The sequence below is a fragment of the Zonotrichia albicollis genome, chromosome 4 (genome assembly GCF_047830755.1).
Source record: "Zonotrichia albicollis isolate bZonAlb1 chromosome 4, bZonAlb1.hap1, whole genome shotgun sequence".
NCBI classification, from domain to species: domain Eukaryota; kingdom Metazoa; phylum Chordata; class Aves; order Passeriformes; family Passerellidae; genus Zonotrichia; species Zonotrichia albicollis.
In genome coordinates, this window is record NC_133822.1 from 61,373,273 (window position 1) to 61,399,005 (window position 25,733).

Genomic DNA, 25,733 nt, shown 5'->3' on the forward strand with positions numbered 1-25,733 from the left:
GTGTTTAGGGGTTTTGAGTGATAGCATGTTACACTGCAGATTCTCTTCTGCGTAGGGGCAGGTTTTGTTCTTGCTTCCTTCAGAAAACCTCCAGTACTGTGAGCCTGTTGTGAGAATTTGGTTCTGATTGTCATTACAGGGTAAAAATGCTCTTCCAAAATCTAATAATTTCTTCATTAAGAGTATGCATAGAACTAAGTGCCTCAAAATACCCCCACAAAACCAAACCAAACAAAAAAAACCTGGCATCTTTTATGGTCCATATGCTAGAAGTAAAGGAAGAGATCTTAGCGAAAGTCCAGCTTTGCCAGTTTCTGATATCTGATGATCTCTGATATCAACTTTCACCTAATTTTGGAGAGTTACAGACAAGTGTGGAAGAAGCATGGGCATGGACATTGTCAATTACATCTGTAAATGTGTCATCCAGGGTGCTCTGAGATGGAGCCCTTCCTGTTGGGCACATAGTGCAAGCTTTTTAAAATTGCAAAAATGCAGATTCCATTCATAGCCTGGAAAACCAGGCAGAGCTCATAGTACTTCTCTCTCTGGTATCACACAGTTTAAAAAGCTGACTGAGATCTTGTCCTGAAGCTTTAAATTCACAGAAACAGAGGTCAACATTTTCTAGTACAAAATTAAATGTTAATATCTGAAGCATGAAAAATAGAAGGCCTATTTCTGATTCTCCAGCAGTAAAGGCAGTAGAGATTGATCTCATATCCAGCAGAAAGATGTCTGCAGGTTTAGCAGGGCAGGAATGATTAAATATTTGTGAATATATGTAGTAGGAAGAAGAGCTGGTGCTGTAGCATCAAAATGGAATAGGTATCAACAACAACAAAAAGCCCCATACAAGCTCTCTGTGTGGTTTTCCTGGCACTGTATTGTGCCAGAAATACTTTTGGTACCTGCCAGCCAGCTGTAATACTGTTACACTTATCTTAAGTAATTTAACTCTGCTTCTTGGCCAGTTTTGAGAAGAGCTAATTATCTAGTTAAGCTGTGCTTCCACTCACAGAATTAATTCGGCCAGAGGCAATTTAGATGTCTCTGCTCACAAGTAATTTTGCCCAGGTAGATGGTGTACCTCTGCTGGGTAGAAGGAATTTAGACTGTACTGCTTCTAGGAGGGCAGATACCTGGTGTTGAGTTGCCTTCCCAGTCAAGGAAGACCCAAAACCACTTTTCCTTTTTTTCTTAAAAGGTCCAATTCCCAAGCCATTAAGCTTTATATCCAGGCTCAAGTTGTGAGCATATGGTTCACCATAATGGGAATTTCTGCTTGGTCCTGGAAAGCAAGATTCTTTCTTTTCCTTATTTCTTCCACAGATGGAGAAAAAGGAGGAGGAAATTATTAATCACCTTTTATAGTTATTATTCCTGTGATAGGCACTTTTTTGGGCATACTAGCTTTCCAGCTATTGTGAATGTATTTAAACAAAAAACTTCCCATTTTAAATTGGGTTCTGAAGGAGATTATTTATGGATACTCACCAGACTTTTGCTTCATATCCCCTGGCTATTTAGGCCAGCTGAGAACAAGAAAACAGAGAAGATACACAGCTGATTATGTGAGAACTTGATGAGTGGGTTAGGCTGGCATCCAAATAAATGTAATACCACAGGTGTGTCAAAAAAAGCGGTCTTCCTTTCAAGGCCCTGAACCTGCCACTTATGTTTTGTGTAAAAGACATATCTCAAAGAGGAGCTATACTGAAGTGAGGAAACAGCAAGGATAAGAAAAGGCTTTTTATGGCTTCATTTTGAACAAACAGGATAGGGTATAACTTCCTAGGAGTGGACAGTATGAAAGATTTGTGATAATGATAGCCTGACGTGGCCATATCTGAAAGATACTGTGTAGAAGAAGGGGAAAAAAGGGAAACGTCATGTTTTAGTCTTAACCAATGTCTAGAGGAAGATCCAGTTGAACATCTTGCATAGGTTACTGGGCCAAGCATCTATGTTTGAAAATTGACAGTGAAATTACTGAAAAGCTGAGAAAACGTTACTAGAACATTAGAACATTGAACATCCAGAGTGGAATTATCCTCTCTTTACTTGAGTGCTCCACTCTGTCAGAGGCAGAAAGCTGGACTTCACAGTCAATGGAAATTAGACTGTGTCTAATGCAAAATTCATCATTAAGTAATGCAGACATTAAAAACAATTCTAGTGAAATTCATCCTCTAAAGACACATCTCCTTTTCTATTGGTATTTTTTAATGGAATATGCCTGCTTCAGAAAGAATAAGCAGGCAACAAAGGAGATAGGAGCTGAGTCTGTTATGGAAGAAGGGAAAGGAAGCAGATGGAGGAGAGTAGGGAACTGCAGCTGCAGAATAACAGTTACCTCAGAAAGTACAGAACAGATTGTGTACAGAGATGGTTGAATTTGTGCAAGGGAAGAGAAAGGGAGATGAGAATGGAAGTGGAAAGAAAATAAGACAAAGCTAATGAGAACTTTTGAAATGTAAATATCTGAAAAAGGAGAATTGAAGCTAGATGATAGAATGAGAAAAGATGATTTTTGCTATTATGCAGAATGGAGTGTGGTGAGAGCTCTGGATAGAAAAGATTGCATTATGCATAATAAGGTTTGATCCATTTTTAAGGCTTGATACATTTCTAAATAAATTTAACTTAAAAGCTGTTTTATAGAATAAGTAGGGGAATGAGAACTTTTCACAAAAGAACAAAGAATTTTGCTAGTATGAAACTTGTTGCAACTAGCAAGCAATCAACATAGGAGGGTATGGTATGACTGATTTCCTTGTAATGATACCACATTCACATTGCCCCTATGAAAGCAGGACATTTGTTTTCCCCTTTTGTAATGTAAAATGAAACGGCACTAAGGAAACAACTATTTTTACTGAGCAGATAGCTAGAGATATTCTGGTGATAAAGGGCAAGGCTATTGTGGTAGCAGTCAGGAAAAACGGGGCAGGGTGGAGGCTTTGCAGGAAGGGAGCTTTGAGAAGGACACATGAGGAGCAAATGGAGGCAGAATCTCACTCCTATACTTCACTGCAACTTCCTCCAAAACGAGGTGTTTTGGTAAGTTGTAGGATTGGCTCATTGTCTGTTCTCAAGACAGGGCAGTTGGTACCATGTACTACATGCAGGCATAAAGCAAAAAGCAATTTGATAAAATAGCTCTGCACTTACAGCTCAGTGACGATGATGACTGTGCAAATAACTCCAGTGTTGCTCTTGGATTTATAATATCATCAGAAGACAGCCATCGAAGTAATGCCAATAATCTAATTGCTTGTTCTGTATTTATCCAACAAACAATCCAAAGCAGAACTACATTCCAGCCATTTCATTCTACAACCCAGTCCTTTCTGATTAGGAAATTCAACAAAACATAATGCAAACACATTTAAATATCCTCCAGAAAGTGAAACAGGAAATTAACTTCTGTCTTACTTCTTGATACAGCAGTTATGCACACTTTTAAATATAATGGTAGTATGAAAAACTGACTCTTTCTGTGAGCTCTTATGCAAACACAAAAAGGAATTTAGAAGTCACATTTGGAGCTAATAAACATCTGCATAGTCCCATAAATGAGTGGCTTGGGGCATTAGAACCACATGCTAAGTTTTTATTATCATTCTTCTTATTGATGCTGTTCAATAATAGTGCAGTATTTTCTGGGAGTCCCATTCATGTATTTTTTGTAATGTTGTTCTGCTAGGTGGTATTTAGTAGCAAAAGTAGATGCTGACTTCCTTTGCTAGCTAAATGGGAATTTAGGCTGCCTGCGAATATTGCTAATGGTGCTGTCCTTGTTTTTATAAGGCCAGTTTTCCTTTGAGGTATTTTTGTTGCACTCTGCTTTCATGCAAAGGCCTCTTGGTTTGCACAGTGGCTCATACACCTCTTTTGCAGCTGCTCAGTACCTGTAGGAAGAAGTGGGGTTAAAGTAAGCTGCAGTCAAGTTATTTGAACCTACTGGACCAAGTCTCTGACAGCCTTGGCTAGCTCAGTGTGAAAAGTGGCTGCTTGTAATCCACACAAGCTAATGTGGGACTAATGACACCAGAACTGGGTAGCTGAAAAGATGATTCAGAGTTTTTGAGTTCTTTCCTGAGAGAAGCTTAGGCTGACATGAGTAGAGCCATTATGTTAGGATGGAGAATTTTGTTTCTGCAGTTGAAGTGATGGTCAGTGAAATTCTATGGCAACAGTTCAAACTGTGTATTTGCTTCTTTTCCAGGCATACACAATGCATCAATATTTATGGAATTATGTAATATTCTTGGAATTTGAAAGAGCTGCCAAGGAACTGTTTTGCTCTCCTCAACTTGAAATATCTTCACTCTTTTCTTCTTGGCCAAAACAAAAACAGTAATTATACATCATAAGATTCAGTTACTGACCAAATTCTAGAGTTTTGGAACAACCCAGAAATTCTGTACAATAGAGGAAAGCTTCAGAGACTAGTAGAATCAATTATATCCTTATACATTCATAACCTAGAATTGGATATACCGGTTTCAAGGGAAATGTCAAAACATTTTCTTTTTAATAGAGAACTTCACAGCTCACTGGAAGTTGCAGACAGACTGAACTAAGAATTGCAACTCTGAAAATGGATGTCTATTTTCAGTTTCAAAAGCATGGTTACATAATTCTTCAGCTTTTATATTATATAAACTGAGCCTTTTATCTTGTTTGTTAAGACATCAAAGGAGTATACATTTGATACAATTTTTTAAAAAATCTTTAATAAATTTTAATGGAGCTCAATTTGTTTTCTTTTGTGTTTTTCATGTTATTCTGTAAAGTGAAAACAAAATTACAAAATTCATTTTAATGCATTTTTATTTACTTTACAGCCCATTCTGGTTTGTTTGGACCAGTTGTTAAAAGGCTGTGGATCATCTGTGTAACAGCCAATTGCCTTAAAATGAGGTCAGTGACTCAGCCAAGTGCAATATTTTGTAAGCTGTAAGAGCACATATATCATGTCAAAGCTGACATAGGTCTCATCCGAAATCACATGGGAAATCTCAGCCTTGCTGTAAAGCCTCATTAATTTCTGTGGAGACAAACACACCATTTTCTAGGTATGACATGGGCTGCAGATGTTCTTAGCAATCCCTTTCATGTAGGATACATTGAATCTGTAATAAACTGACCTCCTAACAAATAGTCCGAGTCTTCAAACTGAGGAAGAGCTAAAACAATTGTTGGGACATGGGAACATTTGACCATTTACAATTATTCTCAAATTTTTAAAATGGTATGGATCCATTTTTTTGTGTGTCTGAGTCTGTTGTACATTAAAATCATAGGAATGCCAAAAAAAATCAGAACCATAAAACGTGGAAATATGTGAACAGCTTATTTTCATCTATTGTATGCTGCTTCTCTTGTACGAACTCCTTGCCCAGACCTCATTTTTATGATTGAGAAACATTTTATGAAAACCAGCAGACTCTTTAAATACATAAACATGACTGTTATTGGTGTAATATTGGAAATTCTGAAAAACATCTAGTAGTAACTAGATCAGCATGTCCAGTGATGCAAGGCATCTTGTATAAAGCTTTGGAAAAAAGTATGGAATCACTTGCTGCAAGCATGCAGTTGGCCAGATTTTAAAAAAAAATTCTGTGTAGCTGACAACCCACCCTACACTGCACTGGCTTGGCAAACAAACAGAGGACATGTTGCATGTGTAACCTGGACTGCAAATAGCTATGGAAGGACAGGGCAGAGAAAATAAATCTGGCAACGCTAAGCATGGATCTCAAGCAAGTACCCTAAAAGGTGTGGAGATACTTCATATTATTAAATAGTACCAGATTAGACATCAGGTCAAGCTGTTAAATTTAGGCTGCTGAATTGCTTCTGTGTCACAGAGACGCCATTGCGGCTCTTCGGGAGCATTAGAACCACATAAAAATGGATAAAAGCGCCGGTAGCCAGCGCCCGGGCGGTGGGCAGGGGCCTGGGGCCCAGGTGGGTGCGTGTCCCTGCTCGGTCCCTGCCAGCACTGCGGCAGCAGGCTCCGGACTGCAGCTGCTCCAGCGGCATTTGCGTGTCTCGGAGTGCCCCAAGAAAAGCCCCCGGAGGAGCCGGTGCTGTGCTCTGCCTGTGAGGGCTGGCGGTGCCCTCTGATCCCCCAGCCTGGGGACGGCGCCCGGTGGGAGGCGGAGGCTGCGTGGGCCTCGTGGTGCCGCTCCGGGCCATTTCCTTTGTGTTTTGTGGAAATGACCCAGGTCACTGCCACTGCCTGAACTTCCTCTTTTTCTTTTTTCTTTTTTTTTTTTTTTTCCCCTCTGCTATACTGCTATCAGTGTTCTGTTGAATATTCGTCACTGCCAAACCAGAACGTTGTAAACACTGCAGTCCTTCCCCAGAGACCTGAGGAAGACGCCTCCCGCATCATGGCTGAGGCGGGATCTTGTCTGGCACATCCCGCTGCAGGCGGGCGGGCTGAGCCCCTGGGGACGCCTCGGGGCTGGTTGGTCCCTGTCCCCTGTGCCTTGTCCCTCGGGCCCGGAGGGCACCGGGGCCAAGGCCTGTTTCAGCAGATGTGCCAGCGGGAGAGCCCTGGGATGCTGGCCCTGGAGTACTGGCCGCAGGGGAATGGGGCCACTGCTGGGTGCTTGAGGCAGAACCTCGTAATGTTCGTAAAAAATACTTGAGGTGACACTGCGGGAGGCTTTGCTTCCACGAAGAAAAGTGTGTTTTCCTGGCATAATAGAATGTGTGGTAATTGCTAGTGAGGAGGGGGCACACAAAGTGATGCCACATCCAAGGGAGGACCCTCGGCCCGGGCGGCGCGGGAAGGGACGGGAGCGGGGGAAGCCGTAATCGCCAGCAAAAAAGGAACCGGAGCAGATACTGTCCGGTCTGCAGCCCCTCTGTACTCCCCACATGTCCTCAGTTCACCCCTGCAGCACACGTGGGATGGAAAATGGAGTTTTCTTACAAAATAAAGCAAGAGGAGTCTCTCTTCTGGGTTTCTTCCACGATGCAAGTGAAATGGAAAGTAGGAAGTGTTTGGCTGGAATGCGTGGAAGAGAAGTGAGAGAGAGCACAAGAGGGGGGCTGGGACATTGGCTGGATTTAGGAACAGGGAGGGAGGGAAATGGAGAGGAAGGGCTGCCAGCAGCTGCTGGCACTGCGAGAGAACAGGAAATAGAGAAGATAAGAGGAGAGGAAGGAGGGGCAAAAGGAGAAGGGGACAAGAATGACGTTGCTGTGGTGGGCAAGGGCCATCTGAGAACACTGTTTAAAAAATTCTGGGATGTCAGGAACGCTGTGAAACAGGTGACCTAACACAGTTCCGATGACTTCACCCTATGCTATGTGTGCTTACGCTGGCCAGCAAGTGATCAACCTTTGCTTGAATATCTCAGATTCTAAACTAGTTTTGGGTTGCGCATTTAGCAAGTATATGTGGAAGACTCTGATAGTGTTGTATTGAGATTTTTTCAGGGTCCCTTCATCAATAATTCTGACGCTTTCCATGGGCAATGAATGCTCTGAAGCAAAGGAACATTTGGTGTTAGAAGCAAAGGGCTCTTGAAATCGTTTGTGCTCTTTACTGCTGCAGAATAGTTTACACTGCTGCCAAACACAATGTAATACTGCATCTCACACTCAGGGGATACACTGCTGAGCAGAGTGACTTTAGCACTAGATCCCAGGCCTATAAACAACTGGACACATCTTGAATGAAATTTATTTGTATAAAAGCATCTGTCTCTTTTCAGTCTAGTCTACTGTGCAAAAAATGTGGTGGCTTGTTTGTGTAGTGCTTCCTATCTCCAGTGATAAGCTTACTAAAATTAGGAGTTATGAAATAACTTAACTTTTAAACTGCTGACAACTGTCAGGTTGAAATTCACAAACTTGCACAGAAGTAATTTAATGACCTGAATTTAATCCCTGCTGGTATGTTTCAATGCTAAAGACAAATATATTTCACCAAAATAAAGTCTTGGGTTTTTAATAGTGTTTTTATTCCCACATTGAGCAACCTATTTTTATGCTTTATTTTACTGGGGTTTGAACAGAAAGGGTTTTGGGGTGGGCTACTAGGGTGGCTTGTGTGAGAAGCTGCCAGGAGCTTCCCCATCCCCCATGTCCTTGCCAGCCAGTTCCAAGACAGACCTGCCACTGGCCAAGGCTGAGCCCATCAGTGATGGTGGTAGCAACTCTGGAATAACATATTTAAAAAGGGGAAAAAAGTGATTGTGCAACCCAGAGAGAGGAGTGAGGATGTATGAGTGGAGTAACTCTGCAGAAACCAGGTCTGGGGGAGGAAGTGCTTCAGGCATCAGAGCAGAGAGTTACCTGCAGAGTGTGATGAAGACTGTGGTGGGGCAGGCTGTCCCCTGCAGTCCACAGAGGTCTGCAGTGGAGTAGAGATCCACCAGCAGGCCATGGAGAACCCATGCTGGAGCAGTCTGTTCCTGAAGGACTGGGTCCAGTTGAAGAGGTCCACGCTGGAACAGTTTGAAGAATTCCAGCCTGTAGGAAGAACTCATGTTGGAGAAGTTCATGAAGGATTGTCTCCAATGGGAGGCAGCCCACACTGAAGCAGGGGAGGAGTGTGAGGAGTTCTCCCACTGAGGAGGAAGGAGCAGCAAAGACAAGTTTGATGAACTGACCAAGCCCCCAGTCCCAGCTCCTCTTTCTCAGCTGAGGGGGAGGTAGAGAATTTGGGAGAGAAGTGGAACCTGGGAAGAAGGGAGGGGTGGGGGAAAGGTGATTGGTTCTATTTCTGATTATCTCACTCTAATTCCATTTATTATCAAACAAATCGGTTTCCCTAAGATGCATCCGTTTTTCCTGTGACAGTAATCAATCAATGATCTCTCCCTATTTTGATCTCTACCCACAAGACTTTCAGTGTATTTTTCCCTCTGTCTGGTTGGAAAGGGGAGTGGCAGGTGGCTTTGGTGGGCACATGGCTTCCAGAGAGGGTTAGGCCTCCACATTTATTTAAGACATAAAATATCCCCCTTACACAAAGATCTGATGGCAACAGCCCAGTGATTTGCCCTTTTCAGAAATTAATGTTATGTTTTCACTATGACTGTGTGTTTGGGGTGTCTCTTCTCCGTTTTTTTCTTTCAAGAAGCTCATACCCCAGGGTAGATAGAGAGGAAGGGTTTTCTCTGGATGCCATTGTCCCTAGGCAGTATATGGGAAGACAGTAAGTGGTAGATAATCCAAGTGTTCCTTGAAATTCATTGGGGACATCAGATACCTTTCCACTTGCTCTTATATACAAGTCCCTCTGCCAGTCCTCCTATGGGCTAGATGATGTTGGACTAGTAAGTCAATAAAGGACTGACAAGGTTACATTTAACTTTCTAGAGCACTAATCTCCAGTTCTGTTTAGGATTCCAGTGTCTGATTTTACCCCAGTACTCTTCTTATTTTTCTTAATAATGCTGCATAGAAAAGCTCAGATGCCTGCCCTTACATCTGCATAGGACCCATATTCCTTGGAACAATTCACATGGGACCTCCCAAGGCCTCTCTGTTGAGGTGACCACAGCCACAGTCAAAGACAGATAACAACTGTTGTTACCAGCTTACCAGAGCAGCTCAGATTTCAGGTAAAGTTGTTTACACAAAGGGAAGGTCATGGTTTAAAGCTCCTTGAGTCCTAACCAGAGCTTTCAAACCTTTATAGTATCAGTTCAAATTGAAGATAGAAAAAATGGAGAGGCAGACAAAATGGAATTTGTGGTCCAAAGTCCCTGATATAAAGTGAATTATTAATCATGCTAGAACTATTTTCACTGTTGCCACAGTAAGTTACTAGCTGTGTTTTGTGAAAAGCAGCAACTGTATTTTGTACTGCTGAGGAATGTCCTATCTCACCACCATTGTCTTTGCACTGTGTTTGCTGTAGATCGATGCCTCCATTCTCCAGTACTTTGGAAGCCACACGAGAAGAGCAGTTCTGTATGCACCTCCTGCTCACCATGAAGCTGACCGTCAGCTCTGTCAGCGCATCCTGGCAAAACATGGATATACCGTCACAGTCCTTGGAAACAGGGGACTCGTGGAAGAGCTGAGGCATGAGGGCCCTTATCACAGTAAGAATAATTTGACTTAGTTAATATGTTAATTAATAAGTGTGATCACTAAATGTAGAATTGATCCAGTGTTCTTCAACAAACAGAAAGCATAAAAACTCTGACAAAAGTAATGATAGAAGCCAAATTCTAGCCCTTCTCTGATGTGTGGATATTTTCCCACAGTTAGGTCATTCTTCCATTAGCTATATCCTTCTGTAAAAAATGCAGCAGAGTAGTTCATCATAGTCTTGAACTAAATCAGATCAGTTTGGTTCCTGATGACTTCTCAAACCTACTTCATCAGTATAACTGAGGGATTTTCAATGGAATGTTTCATAACAAAACACACACCTACTACATTTTCTACCTTATCCTTTTCTCTCCTAAAGAAAACTTGTTTGTGTGAAGTTTTTTTCCGCTATTAATGTTTTGATTGTTCTGTAAATTTGTTAAAGAACACAATATAGAACAAGTACATTTTGAACTTGGTGCTGAATCTAGGATAGATTACTGTTGGTTCTTAGTTCGTCTTGAAATTTGATCCACACTACAAGCCGTCTACTGAAGAATCCTGATCTCTTGCACAAAGGACTGTAGCTTTATTGTGTAGAGTTACACTGTGCTTGATAGAGAAGCTTGGGCCCCAGTTAGATGTGTGATGACCATGTTTGAGTATTCTTGGACATCTCAGAGGTATGAACTGAAACTGTGATGCCAGTCTGGTGCTGGAAGTCAGTTCAGGAAATGGAAGGCTCTGAAAAAAGTGTACAGTCTACTATTCTGCCAGAAGAAAAATGGTGTAGTTGGATATTTCTTGTGCTAAAGGGTGTACACTTTGCATCATTCAGGCTTGCAGTATACTTCTGGAGCTACCAGAGAGCTCAGGTTTGCTTTGAGTTTTAACCAAACCAGATAATTCCGTAGATAATAAACTACAGTTACTTAGCATGCTTGAGATTGCTCAAAATTCCATCACTAATTTCAAGTTTCTCTAAGAAACTTTCTTGAAAATAAGGTACATGTGGTTTTCTTTGGCAGGCTGCCAAGAAGTAGTAAATTGTCTTAATCTCACTCTTACTTCAATCTAGTTTTGTAGTCACCTTTTAGCTGCTCCTTTCTTGAGTACTTTCCATCTCAGAGTGACAAGACACATGTCTTACAGCCTTTGCTAATGTCAGATGGGCTGCAGAGAAAAGTTGGTATTTCTGGGGACCATGTGCACCATGTCTGTGAAATACTTTTGTTTCAGATGGCCAAGGAAGTGGGTATGCCAAATTCAGTTGCAACTTATTAAAAAAAAAAGGAAAGGAAAAGAAAAAGAAAAAAAAAAAACTTTACTAGATTTTCCTACAGTGCTGAATTCAGATCGAAGTTCTCCTGTACAGTTTTTACACTTCAAATATTGCCTCTGCAGAAATGTGCTTAACTGTGGATATTTATACTTTACAGGCTAGAATCAGTACTTCCTGTAGTTTTTTTCCAGTAATAATAATGAAAAAAAATAATAAAAAGGTCAGGTATTTTCCAGAAACATCCCACAGCTTCCAGCAGATGTTGGATTATGTAAAAAAGACAAATGCTTGCCAACTTAAGGCAAAGAGTAAGACTCTACTGTCGTTTCATGACAGCATAAATCTGCCTTTAACTATTCTCTGTTAAGCAAGTGTCTAGCTTTAAAGTTTATGTTTTAAAAACAAGAAATAAATAATAGAGCATGTCTACATACCAAACCAATGATCTTTTCTTTCAGCTAAGCAAATTACATTCAAAGTTTATTTTCTTCCCTAGTAGATGGTGGGGTTTACTCTTCTGGATGGGATAGAACTCCTTATTTTGGAGAAGGATATTTTGAGCTATTCTTTGGTATAATATTTTTCTAAAGTGTTATTAAAAATATGTTCCTTTAGGCCTCAATTAAAAATATGTAGATAATGAATTGAGAAACACAGAGTGTGAATGCTGTGAAAAATCTAAAAAAATAGTAAGTTCTTATTATTTGGTATTTCTTAGCAGCTCTATCGGGTGCTTTTATTTGTGTGCAGTCTTTCTTACTCATGTATCTTTCAAAGCTCACTCTAAATTTGAAAGGATTTTTTTGTTTTGAATGGCTGAGAGCCAAGACTCTAGCTAAGTCATATATGGAAAAAAATTCACCACAAAACATTCCTAACTTTTTTTTGTGCTGGCCTGCTAAGAATTTTTGGACCAGTTCTGCTGCTGTTTGAAACCCAAATGTGACAGCTCTGCTCACTGATCTTCCAGAAAGATCCTCAACACCTGGACTGCAGCACTGTTCATTGCAGTCAGAGAGAAACATCAGGGGAATAGTTTTCTTCAGTGGAAATTTTTCACTTCTAACAAACCAACCAAAACCATTTTGAGTTTTGGTAACTGGAAAGCAGTTGGCTAAAAAGAAAAAAAACTTTTTTTTTTAAATCATGGCAAAGAGACTGTGGTTTATGGGTTTGCTATCAAAAATCCATACAGATGTGTTCTGTAGTAAAACATAAATTATTCAAACCCCTAATTTTTCACTGAAAAATAGCTTTGTCAGTGAATTCTCAAGCAGCTTTGCTTGAACAAAAAGTAGTTGTGCTTTCACCATTCCTTAGCAATTGAACCCACATGGAGGGAAAATTCCATGGACTGATGATACCTGTGCCTGTTCTGAGCTCTTTGAGACTTCTTTTGCAGCAGCCCTAAATGAGCCATTTGCTGTAAATTTAACATATCTCTTTGTCTGCTGCTGGTATGGAGATAGAGAGGTGGAACTGCATTAGAACTGTGTTAGTAGCAGATGATGGAATAGTCAGATTTTGCAGAGAGCTGGAATTACTACCTTGGGAAATCTGTTTTGACATGGTCAGTGTCTCCAGTAAGTATCTGTGGTAAATCTGTTTTGAAGTAAGCAGTTCAGAAGAAATTGCTGATGAGCAAACAGCTCATCATAACAGCTGATAAGAAAGGTACCAGGTTGTATTGGCCAGCACATCTACACATGGCACATTTGTTTGGTCTGCCAGGTAATGGGGTTGGTTTTCCTTCCTCTCCTCTGGAGCAAGATAAGCCTTTGCCATACCTTGGAGGGGGTTGAAATTGGTGTCACAATCTCATGAAAAATAATAAAAGGATCAGAAGGAGGACTGAGAAAGCCCTGCACTTCCAGGCTTTCTCAGGGGAGATTTGCCATACTGAGCTGTACAAGCCTCTGGACTTCCTTGCCTCAGCCCAGGACAGAGCTGTGTTGCTCTATCAGAGATGAGTGGGATGAGCCACCTGGCTTCAGAGCCCCCTTAGATCCTCCCAGAGTGGCAAATACCAGAGAAGAACTTGCCAAATATTTTCCAGTGTCTTCTGCCTTCTTCCCTGTTCTTCCAGTCTGAGAAGCTCTCCTCTCTGTTACCACAGTAAAGATTACCAGGATGTGTGTGTCCCTATGACTCTGTGCTACCCTGCCAACATTTTCACAACATACTTCAAAAGGAAGGTTTTATCTCAGAAATTTGTTTCTCTAGTAGGCATTTCTGCCCTCCAAAAATAATATTTTCTAGTTACTGCCTGCTGCCTGAATCGTTCCTGAATTCCATACTTTGCCTTGATAACATCTTCAAAGATAAATAAACTACTTTTATCTTTCCTTACAGAGCCATCAGTTTTTCTGTCCTTTGCTGGATGTGCCTGCCTCATTACTCTTTGGTGACCCTCCCTTAATAGGCATTTCCTTAATTTCTCAATTCTTCACCTTTAGTAATAGTTATGCAAATCTCAGCAAACGTCAGGCTCCAAGAAATGTGTGCAGTTGTATGTTACAAATCTGACTGGCCAATTTTAATTAATTCAGCAATAACATGCAGAATTCTGTCATTACCACTAGCTCTTGGAGTGGAAAAGATTGTGCATAAGCTCAGTGGTAGCCCACCAGTCTGGCCATGGTAAAAAGCACAGGTATTCAGGCTCCTGACAACTGAGTGCAGCATAACATTACATGCTCCCTGCTGCTTTAGAGTGTTAGTAATTTGGTGGAAGCTCTTGCAATTGCAATGAGGGACTTTAAAAAAGAATCATAAACCATTTTCATAGTATTGCTTTTACATGATCATTTCCTATTTTTAGAATACTGCAGTTAAGTATTTAACATTTACTGTTGCCTCTTTTTTGCAGTTTGAATGACATCCATTGAAGATTAAATTTTAGCCATGCCATTAAAAAGATCACTACAGTACAAATATTGATGTGGGTTGGGATTTTTTTGTATGATTTATTGTTCCATAAAATAAGTATTGAAACCATCTTAGCTTTGTTCAATATTTAGCTTTTCTGTCAATTTCCATGGAAATCAACACCATTTTCATGTCCTACTCATTTTCCTGACATTGTTAAGTATGGATCATATACTACATAGACACTTAAATTTACATATATTGCAAAGAATATTAGATCCATAGTTATTTCTTATTTTCTGACATTGCCAATATACACTGGATAATGTCATTTTTTCTGCCATTTTAAGAGCATGCTATGTTTAAATACTTGGCTGTGTAAACTAAGCCCTAGTTCCAGCAACTAGCTATGAGGATGATCTAGCTTTTTGCAGATGTGGGAGTGGTGCTTGGGTGGAGCTGCACCAGCAACAGGAAGGGATGATTGAGACAACAGACCCATGGGAGCAAATCTGAGCAAATCTTGGCCTTTCTCTTCATGTGCTTGGGTCAAGAGATCTGTCTGGTATTTAAAGTGGCACTACTATGTATTACAGCAAGGAGTAAATTCCCCCTCACTGATAGAGACATGTGAATATATCCAGGTATAACTCATTTTTCTGTAAAATGGTGGTTTGGGAATTGTAATATTATGGAGTATAAGGCCTCTGCTGCCCCCCTCTTAGCTCTCTGTAGAGAGTTTATTTGCTTCTTTGTACACAGTGGTGGTCATTCCCTGTGGTAAAAGCTGGTGTTGGGGAATGTCAGGGAAAATGAGGCTGCAGGAGCAAGCACAGGTGTTGATGTGGAGTGATGCAAAGTTTTTTGTCTCTCTATATATTGCATGACTGAAAAAGTGGCCGGGGGGATACAGATTAAAGAAAATTCTCATTTTATTTTCCCCAAAAGCAATTTTTGAATCAGTCTTTGTCAGTTTTTCATTTTGATTTGCTAGGCATCCTTTGGAAAAATTAATTTTTAAAGAAAATTTAGATTTTTCATGGAAGAAAATTACTCAGTTCACTTTGCTTCACACTTCGAGTTACAAGGCCAGAAAATGCTGCCACATCAGTTAGAGATGGAGAAAACTAGGCTAGAAACTGTGTGAGTCACTGTCAGAACTAGGATGAAATCCATGCTCTTTCTGTATGTCTTTCTGTTATTCCTTTAGCATATTGGATCACCTCTCACTGTTTTCTTCCCTGTTTATACTTTTGACCAGAGGCTAAGTAGGAGAAGTATCAGCTTAATTGCTGACATCTGGCCAGCAGCAAGCACTTGCAGCAGTGCTCCTTCATAAGTGCAGCCAGTAACAGTTTCCTCAGAGCTGCTAATTAGTCTAGAGAATAAACTGCAGCCATGGGTTTCAGAGGCCCCCAGGGCCATGGCTGGTGACTGTCAGACATCAGGTTTTCATTTTCCAAGACATACCATATCAGCAAAATTAGTGAAAATGAGAGAAGGTGCTAGAGACAGGAGGACACAGTGGTGCTCTCTCTTCAGTGAGTGTGAAGGCTGGAATGTTTGGGTGAACAGAGGTGCTTGTTAACACAAAGTGTTAACGAATTCTGCTGCCAAGGAAAAAAGAACAATCTGTTCATTATGCCTGTAGTAATCAGGGCATGATGTACTACAACGAAGTTGTTATTAGGAAATCTGTTTTTGGAGTAAAGCTAGTGAAGTAATCAAATGGATTCCCTGGAGCTGTGGAGCATTCAATCTTAGATATCTTGAAATATTAGGTAAAGAGATTTTATTGGGTGTAGTGAGTCCCCTGGTGGGGTAACAAGATGGTCTCACAGACTTCTTGGAATATATGACTAGCCTTGAGAAAATCAGGCAGACAGAAAACTGAAGAGGGAAAATGATGATTTCTAAAGAAGATGGACAGATTTCAGGTGTGAATCAGCTGCGGTGACTCAGAGCTTGGAGGAACAAACAATATGTAGTTTAGAGCATCTTCTTAAAATGCAAAATATTCTCAAACCCCCCAAAATTTATGAGAATATATTCCCGATGAGAGTGGGGAAAAGGGAAGGGAGCAAAAATCAGTTGTGCTTAGATAACAGCCAGCTGAACTTGGAGAAAGTAGAAAGCAAATAGTGTACTGTGAAATACAGATGTTTTTCATGGGATGGCATATAAAATAAGTACTGAGAGAACCAAATTTTCTCCCTTAGCGAATAGTTTTCTGTGGAGTTAGAAATACATCAACAAGAGTAGGAAACATTAATTTTAACTTTTTTTCTTTTTTCCTTTTTTTAAATTTTTCAGAATACAGTTAGGAGGAGCCCCTACTTGCTGTTTATTTCAGCCTCAGACAAGTTTCCATGAAATCCAACTAACTTTAGCAAACAATTATAAAGACTAAAGGCCCCAAGGAAAATTTCTTGTGTGTTCTGTAAACATCTGGTTGCCATTTTCAATTACAAGGACCAACCCACTGAAGGAAGCAGTTTAGTTTTTTTGGAACAGAAATGGGACACTGGGGTTTTTGTTCTTTTTCATAGTGGAGAGTAAAGGAAATGTCAGGAATAGAGAGGTCACTAGATGCTCAGCTTTTATAAATACAAAAGTCTCTGAGAAAATTAAAGTAAATTGGAATCAGGTTCTGAAAGTGTAAACAGCCCTGTGGAGGTAAGGTTAAATAAGCAGGACTGGAGATCCTAGCATGCCAGCAAAAGCACAAGATCATTCTATCATAAGTAAGTAATTTAAAATAGTGTGCAAAATAATAATAATGGTGAAGCTCGCCACAGAAATATTTTGTGGGTTACCATACAAATACATGTGTACATTCAAATCTAGCAGATGTAACTTTCCAAAATCCTTTTGGTTAACTGTTGGTACAAATATATAACCAACAGTATACAAAACTGGTTGGTTTCCTGATGCAAAATAGATGTCATGTGAGTCCTGAGCTAAGTTTTGACAAATAAAGCACACATTTTAGAAACACTTCTTTGTATGTTGTTAAACAAGGAGCTTCCTAAACAAGCTAAATCAGTAGAAATGTGATCCTCAGAGCATACTGAGTTACAAGGATGTAACAGATTTAATCGGCTTCCATAACATGGAAGTTCATTTAGTTTTGGGGAGGAAATGCATTCCAGAAACATACATTATCTTGATCACTTTTTAGTTTTGCTTCTAGCAATTAATCTCATGCCACACACATCATTGGTTTCAGTACAAGACATAAGATTCTGACACACACAAAGGAATTCTGCTCTCTAATGCGATGCTGTGGTTTCGTGCTAGAAAATCTAAATGCATCATATATTTTTCTGAACAATATGTATTCTTCTTCCTAATTACTAGCAGAACATGTTCATGCTTTGTAGAAGAGCACACAAATGATTTCTTTGTATTACTGAAATAAACCCTCTGTAAGATTGTACTGAATCCTCTGTTTCAAATGCACTCTTTTTATTTAGAAAGTGAAATTCTTTATTTGTTTATAACAAAAGCATAAGGACATTGAGCTCTGCCACGTAAAACCAAAATATATAGCATTTAGTCCTAAATGTACCAAATATATCCTTCTCTGAGTGTTCTCTTTACTTTTTAAACAGAACATGCAGTCCAGTGGAGAGTGGTATTTAAAGGGCTGACTTAGAGATTACAATAATTAAAATGATACATGCTGATTACACAGTGAGCTAAAATTAAAACTTTACTGGAATAAATTATGTCATGTTAACAGAATCTGAAAAACACCAGTGTCCAGGAAGATCCACACGTTTGCCAAAGGAAAGCAGCAATGTGCACAGCTACTGAAATTAAATAAATACAAGGGATTTAGGCATCAGTATAGCTGCTTTGTAATATGCTAGGAGCATGCAAATCCTGTAAAAAGCTTTGAGGTAATTTTTTATAACTGTAGTGTGTCAGATAAGAAGGTAACAGCATACAATTGCTTTTAAAAGTATTTTAAAAATGCTTCCCTTTAAGAAATGAATCCTGTCTCTGATTGGGCTCAAGCAGCAACTCTGGTTTATAAATATATATGTCTGTTCCTAAATGTCAGATAATTGTCTGCTAATATAGGTGCTGGGAGAATGTCAGTCAGTCTGGCCAGAAGCCTGTCACCATCCTGCCAGAGTACTCTCTGGAAGGGACTGTTGGTCAGGACTGCTCAGTGATTTGGCTCCTGGGAGCTCTGGACCCTTTTTGATGCAGTCACTGGCTCTGAGCCCTGGTCAGCTGTGAGAAGTGTGCTGCTGCCTTTCATCACTGTGCTCCCATTTTAGGCAGAGGCATTATATACCACTGAAACAAAAACACGATTTTCTTTTTTTTAACTTTGGCTACCATGACTGTTATTGGTTCAGGCAGCAAAAGGCTTATACACTGTGTAGGCCTTCATTGTAATTTGCAGCCAGCCCACGCCATTCCTAGGTTCAGATTCCAACTTTCTCCAGCTGCATCCACTTTCAGCTGACAGCTCTTTTGAATGCTGCATCCCAAAGCCACTCCAGACATCAAAAGTGCAGTAGCCACCCACGGTTTAGAACGTTTCTGAAAATTTCACACAATGTATTGTTGTTACGCTGGCTTATCTTGCATCAAAAGGGAACCTTTTCTTCATGATTATTCTACCCTTCTGATGTTCATTGCTCCCTCAGAGTTGATTTTCAATGTAATATTGAATATTTTATTACACAGCCCCTGAGGTTGTCCATTTAGAGGTAATCCTAGTTTGCACAGATGTCAAAGAGAATGGAGGCTCTTCTGACATTCTCAGAAATTGAAACTATTTCTCAGTTTCAAGTTAATTATGAGATCCTTTGGATTTCTGGAAAAAAATATTTAATACAGAAAATTATCACTAAAGTGACACACTACCTTTGATTAAAAAGGAAAAAAACCCTCATATCATGACTTTCTATCATTTTTGGCAGGCATGTTTCCTTACAAAACAATGCCAATTCTTCAAAACAAAAAGGCAAAATATTGAAGGGATTTGGATTAAAAAGTAACAGTGGATTAGGATTTGAGCAACTTTAGCTGGTAGCAGGATTAAAAAAATATAGTCTTAATATATTTCCTCAATGGTGCCTCACATTAATAAAATACAGTCCTCTGCTGATAGAGAGAAGCACAGAGGAGCTGAGTGCCATGCATTTTTGAAAGTTTGAAGCAAATTGGTCAAGTCATAAAGTGTTTCTATAACAAGATTATTGTTGTAATGACTTTGTTTCTGACATTCGTGGTAATGCTTTCAAAAATAAATATTTAGCTATAAAAAGGATTTTCAGTTTTAATTTATGGCAACTACTAAAAGTGTATACATAGAGAGAGCTTACAGAGTGTTCTGTGTTTTGTAAATGCAAGATGAATCTGGCAGAACCACAGTTATTTTAGGTCTGAGAGAATACAGCTCAGTTGATCTGTTTACTGAAGAAGGATTTTTGGTGTAAAAGGGAGAAATAAGACAAGATCATTTTTGTTTATTTGGAAGAAAACCAGTTCACAACATTTGTTTTTTCTGCAATAGGCAAAATAGAAAACATATCAGCATACCAAAATACCGTTCAACAGGCTGCTAGGCAAAATAAGAACAAGATATAGCTATTTTGGAGCAAATCAAGAATCATTTTTCTGTCTAAAGGGGAATTAGGCATTTAAATATTTTTTTTCCCATTTGGCTTTAGCAAGGCTATAAAAAACCTTTCTCACCTCAGGTTTCACAGCCACAGTGAGGCCAAGTATTAGTGGAGCCTGTCTAGAAGTCATTCTTCAACAAAAAATAATTGAGGTAATTTTCTATAAAGATGAGACTGAAGTCATGGACTTTAAATAAGTAGAGCTTGACATGTTAGCCCTATTTTCCCTTCGAATGTAGTGTCAGGGCTTTAAAAAAAGCTCTAAGGCTAGAAGTGAGATATGTGAAGTAGGAGAAAGCATCAGGTTTTCTTCTTTCTTTACCCATCTCCATGGCACATATGATTTACAATATTTTTTTTTTGCAAATCTAACAATATGAGGATATCTGTTGATCTCCAAAAGTGAGGTCTGACCCTACATTTCTTTAAAATGTTTGCAGAGATAATTTTAAGGTCTCCTTTAGAGTCCATGTTTTATGGATCCTCTACATGGCAGTCCATATATCTGTCATGGACTTCCACTACCCCATGGCGTACCTGGTGAGTAGAAGTGAAAGGCAAAATGGTGTGATACATTGAAAACAGTATCTGTGAAGTGCAGCTGGAAACCCTTACGTTGGGCATGATTTCATTATTGCATCCCTGTCTTCTGCAGTTTTGTCTAACTCATAAATCAAATGGGTCAATTCCCTGGTTCTAAGGACAAGTGACACAGTATGGCTCATGTCCATGTATCTAAACTGTTTTCCCTGACTGAGGGTGGCCTGCTTCTCGCTGAGTTTTAGGAACTGTCACTGGCTTAGGCTGTCTCCTGGGACATTGCATGGCCACCCAGGGAGAGGAAAACAAACACAGTAGATGATTGCAGGCCAGTGATTGAGCCTGTGTCCTGACACTGTTTATTTTAGCCATTGCCCTTATTCCCAAGCTTCTTTTTTTCAGTATTGTTTCGTGTCTCCTGGATATTACAGAACCTGGCACATTAACAAAGATAAGTATAGGTGCCTGAGTGCTCTAACTGCAGTGATCAAGGTCTGTGATTTGGATCTTAAAATATGGAGTTTTGTTTCTTGCATATGTGATCAAACATCATTATTTTAACATTGTAATTGGCATTCTCATTCATTGTAATTAGAATGAGACAGGACATTAAGACAAATAAACCCATTTACTCCTTAGCTGCTTATCCTGAGGCTGCTGTATATCCACAGAAGGGAAGAGGCTGTTTTCTCAGCTGTATCTCTATTTCTGCCTTTTAAGGTCAATGATGAATTCTCATTAGTGCCATCATTCAGAGGGCTTCTCAGCTCAGGTACCTAATATTCTGTTGCAAAGAGTGGGAGTGGTAGAAATGTTGGGGTGAAATGCAGGATAGAAAGTAATCACAAGCTTGAAATTTGGTTCTTTGGGAAAAACTCCTCCTCCCTAGGAACTACTTTCAGATTGAATCTTCTTTCCAGCCACCAGCTCTTTCTGTTTGTTGCATGTTCCTTTCTAAAAGCCCAGACTTTTCCTTACAAATATAGGATCTGCAGGTTTTGCAATAGTCTAGTGGGGAAGGCGCCTCAGTACCACTTGTTAAGTTCTATGTACACACTCATCCAAGTTAGAATGTGCTTCCACAAGGTCCCCAAGGTGCTTTGGGGCTCCTGTTCACTCATCATGTCCAGCACTGTGGTGGAGTCTCCCCAGGGACATCTTGGGGGTACCAGGGCAGGGGCTTGTGTCTCTCTGACAGGGTAACCGAGGTTAACCCACCGAGCATTGTGCCTCTGTGCTCCTTTGTGTGTGTGTGCCTGTGCATGAGAGAGAAGAGTATTTTGTGGGCAGATCCCCTTCCTGCAGTGTCCCTGGGAGCAGCTGGAGCAGGGTGCTATTTGAATTCTCCCACCTGCTGCAGTTCCTCTGGGCTCCATTGTGCAGCCTGGTCCCTGCCTGTCTCAGCTGCATGACCCTTCTTCCTACATGCACATTCTCTCCTTCCTGATTTCACCTGGTTCTTCATGCCAATCTATTCTCAGTAGCCTCTTTCTAATATTTCTCAATCTGTCATCTGTCTTTTTTGCCAGGCAGTTTCCTTCTGTACCTTCACAGAAGGTAAGAAAACACCTACACAGATGGATTTAGCTGAGCTTTGGTGGATCTGTGACATCTGTGCTTTAATTAGATACCAAGTACTTCCATCCTAATGAAGGTTAGGTCTAAGTCCCACAGTGTGTGGGTGAGAAACATACATGGCAGCTTGGACTGTCGTGGCCTATGTTGTGTATTAAATACATATAAAGTAAGAATTCCAGCATTTGGGAGCAGTTGGGGTTGGAAGTTGTTTTTGCTTGCAAACAAGAAGAGCCATACAAGAATAACCATATTGGATTATTAGGAGCTTTTAGTTTCACTGAGGCTTGCTGTGCAGAAAATACCCATGTGTGGAGAACATACCAGAGTAATCTGAATATTAATCCAAATCATGGTGTGTAAGCACAGAAGTGGAATAACAGGCTTGAGTGTTTGAATTGCTCCAATGTGTTTGTCATTGGGTCAGAACTGCATATTTTCCTTTTATTTGCTATTGAACTCTACTAGAGCTCAGAAAGCATTTTGACAGCATATTTTCATACCTTGAGAGGTTATGCCATGATAAAACCTATAGGTTGTTAGAGTTGCAGTCTGTAATACATCTCAGAGGAGAATTATTCTTAGCCTGACTGTCTTTTCTAGATAGACTGAGAACCATCTAATGCACCTGCCTTTCAATACTGCAGTATTCTTCTCCCCATGTCAGACTAATGTAATTTCTGAATGCACCTTTATTTCCAGTATTCTGCCCATTCTTTGGTTGCACAGAAAAGTATATGGATATAATTTAATAATACTGCAATTTAATTTTTTTTGGTACCTTTGGTTTTCTTAGTGACAGTTATCTGCAAATTGAAAACCCAACTTTAAAACATTTGCTGGAGGTCTGAAATTTCTTTTTTTGTTGTCTGCTATAGTATGGTAATTTATTGATTGAAGAAAGGATTGTTAATCTATTGCATAGATTTTGATGTTAATGGAGAAAGAAATGTCCTGTCTGTTCTCCGTTCTTTTACTTAATGCCTGCAATAGATTTCTTCTGCTTCTTTTAGAGAAAGTCATCTATCTTGTATGATCAATTGTTCCAGTAAGGAAGATGGTAACTCTTTAACTTGGTAGCTAGCTCTAAGGCAGTTTTAGGGTTTGAGACCAGGTGGAGAAACTAAAATATCTTTACACGTTCGAGAGTATTTTTGATAGAAACAGGTAGCTCCCGGCTTGTAACGCTAATTTTTTTTACTTTTGAAATTTGCCTTTAATTGACAAGGAAAGATGGCTTGAAACTAGTCTCTGATATAAATAAACAGTAATAAAATAATTCTTTCAGGCAAGAGTGGAAGCATTATGCCTCTCCATTTGCAGTTAGACCCAATATCGCTCCACAGCACTTGCAGAATAGATACAGGATAGTCAAGCATTACTCTGTTTTTATGAGAGGCACTGCAAACAACTTCAAATGCCTATTTCACTGCCCCAATTCTGAACTCAGATGTGACTGTGCATTAATTCTTGAGCACAGGGCAATGTTTTGTGCTAAGCTGTTCAGGGATAGATGAGCTGTCCTTGAAATTAAACTGATTCCATTTGGTTCACACCAGCCTCTCCTCTACAAAGAATGCTTCCCTTGACACTTCAAACCCTCTTAGTTAGGGAGTAGTTGAGCCAAAATAAATCCTGATCATCCTCAAGGGGAGTGAGTAGTGACTGTCCTCAGGATTCCTTCAGCCTTTCCCTGGCAGCCACACAGCAACTGCACAAAGTATTTTGTGAATGAATTGACTGTGTCCAACCATCTCAGCATCAATCAAAGTGTAGGGTATTTTTTTACATTTAAAGTACTTGACTGCAATTAATGTGACAATAGATTTTAGCCTAATTTGTCCAGCTAATCTGGTGGTTATGGGGCTGTGTGTTATGTCACAGTACAATCAGTCTGAACACACTCTGAAACTGCGAAAGATTTGCATAAAGGCACATGAATAGCTGCTTTCCAGAACAGTTCAGAAAAATATCAGAAACGTCACCATCTTGTCCTGTGCCATCACTCATGTGGAGTGGTTGTTTCTCCATTGTTGTTGTAGTGATTCCATGTTGGTAATAGCTCATGACCACCACCACACCAAAAGAGAAATTAAAATGGTTCCAATAACTGCTGTTTTAAGGAGAAAATTCCCAAACACCTAGGTGTGAGACATTCCTGTAGGGAAAGTGTTAAAAATGAAGTAGAGATATCAAAACCTTGCAAGAGGACATGTCATTAAGAAAGAAAAACTATTCAGTCAAACAAGTGGCATTCTGATATTTGCACAACAAGACAGCCAAACTGCTGTAACCAGAAATAGGCTTCAAAGGATATTTGCCCCTGGAGTGCTATCTGTGAAGCTCAGATCGTCAGAGGTGTAGAATTCTCACATCCCCATACCCTGTCACACAGCTTGCCTGATGCTGCTGCTTGCTGAGAGGCCGAAGAGCATAAAATTCAGCCTAGAATCCAGGGGCAGTCAGTGAGGCAGAAGTTCTGTCTTTGAGACATCTGTTTGTGCTTCCACTTTAAACTCCTGGCTAGCTAACTATTGGCTCTTATAAATTGACTGCATAGCAGGGTTGAAGTCCAACACATTCCTCTGCCCAGTTTGAAGTAGGATTTGTGCACAAACACTGCTTCCATAAATACGTGCTTCCTCACCCAACTCAGTACAATCTGTGCTCCCTCCATTACCATTCAGGAGCAGAGGAGTTTGACTTTTATTTTCCCATGTATACTATGAGGACTCATGACTCATGAAGATAAAACTTGCATTAATCTAAAACGTATTTATTTTTTTTTTACAGATCAGGATTACCATATGCTTTAAGTACAACTGAATACAGTTGAATGCATCAATATGTAAACAGTAACCTTTCCTGAAAATCTTCTCTTTACATCCATGCAGCTTAGAGGTGTCTGAAAATATATTTCAACTAGAGCTGACACGAATTTCTCTTAAAAATGGATCCTGTATGAAGCTCAGGATCTTCCTTTGCAGAGGTTCTATAGCTTCCCTAGAGTAAGGTATTCCAGTACTTGATACATGTGTTCTTTATGTACACTTTGCTGCAAATTAAAATGCCTCTTTTGTAGCCTGTCTCCACTGATTAGAGAGATAACTGACTTTGGATGGGTAAAAATTTATTCAGTGGTGGTGTGGTTTAACTCCAGCCATCAGCAAAGCACCACCCAGCTCCTTGCTCATCTCCCTCTGGTGGGATGAGGGAGAGAATCAGAAGGGTAAAAGTGAGAAAACTCATGAATTGAGATAGACAGTTTAATAGGGAATTCAAAAGCTGTGTCTGCAAGCAAAGCAAAACAAGGAATTAATTCACCAGTTCCTGTGAGCAGACAGGTGTTCAGCCATCCCAGAACAGGAGCTTCGTAATGGATGGAACCAAGCGGGTTAGTTGGGCAGACAAATGCCACCACTCTGAATGGATGTGTCTTCCCCCACTCCCTGCTCCCTTCTTCTCCCAGCTTTTGTTTTTGAGCACAGCATCATATGGAATGGAGCATCCTTTTGGCCAGTTGGGGTCAGGTGTCCTGGCTGTGTTCCCTTCCAGCCTCCCTGCTGCAGGTCAGCATGAGGCACCAGGAAGGCACTGACACTTAGTTCAAACAGTGGTGTGTTGTAAACTGGTTTGTACCAAATCAAAAGGCATCACTGTGTGAGTTGCTACACAAAGGACTGACTCCATCCAAGTCAGTCCCTGTAGGAAGTCTTCCACAATCTATCTTCTTTTTCTAA

At 40.1% G+C, this 25,733-nt stretch overlaps 1 protein-coding gene across 4 annotated transcripts in view; it reads left to right on the forward strand.

Moving 5' to 3' along the window:
- Positions 1-25,733, forward strand: part of CPED1 (cadherin like and PC-esterase domain containing 1) — a 143,265-nt gene that overhangs the window by 3,437 nt on the left and 114,095 nt on the right. For 3 of the 4 annotated variants that reach the window (XM_005481953.4, XM_074539960.1, XM_014275930.3), the window contains exon 3: positions 9,902-10,088. In XM_005481953.4, coding sequence (XP_005482010.2) covers positions 9,902-10,088 — 187 coding nt within the window. Of the gene's footprint in view, positions 1-4,838; positions 4,930-9,901; positions 10,089-25,733 lie in introns of those variants that run through there. The other variant, XM_074539959.1, reaches the window with a different exon arrangement.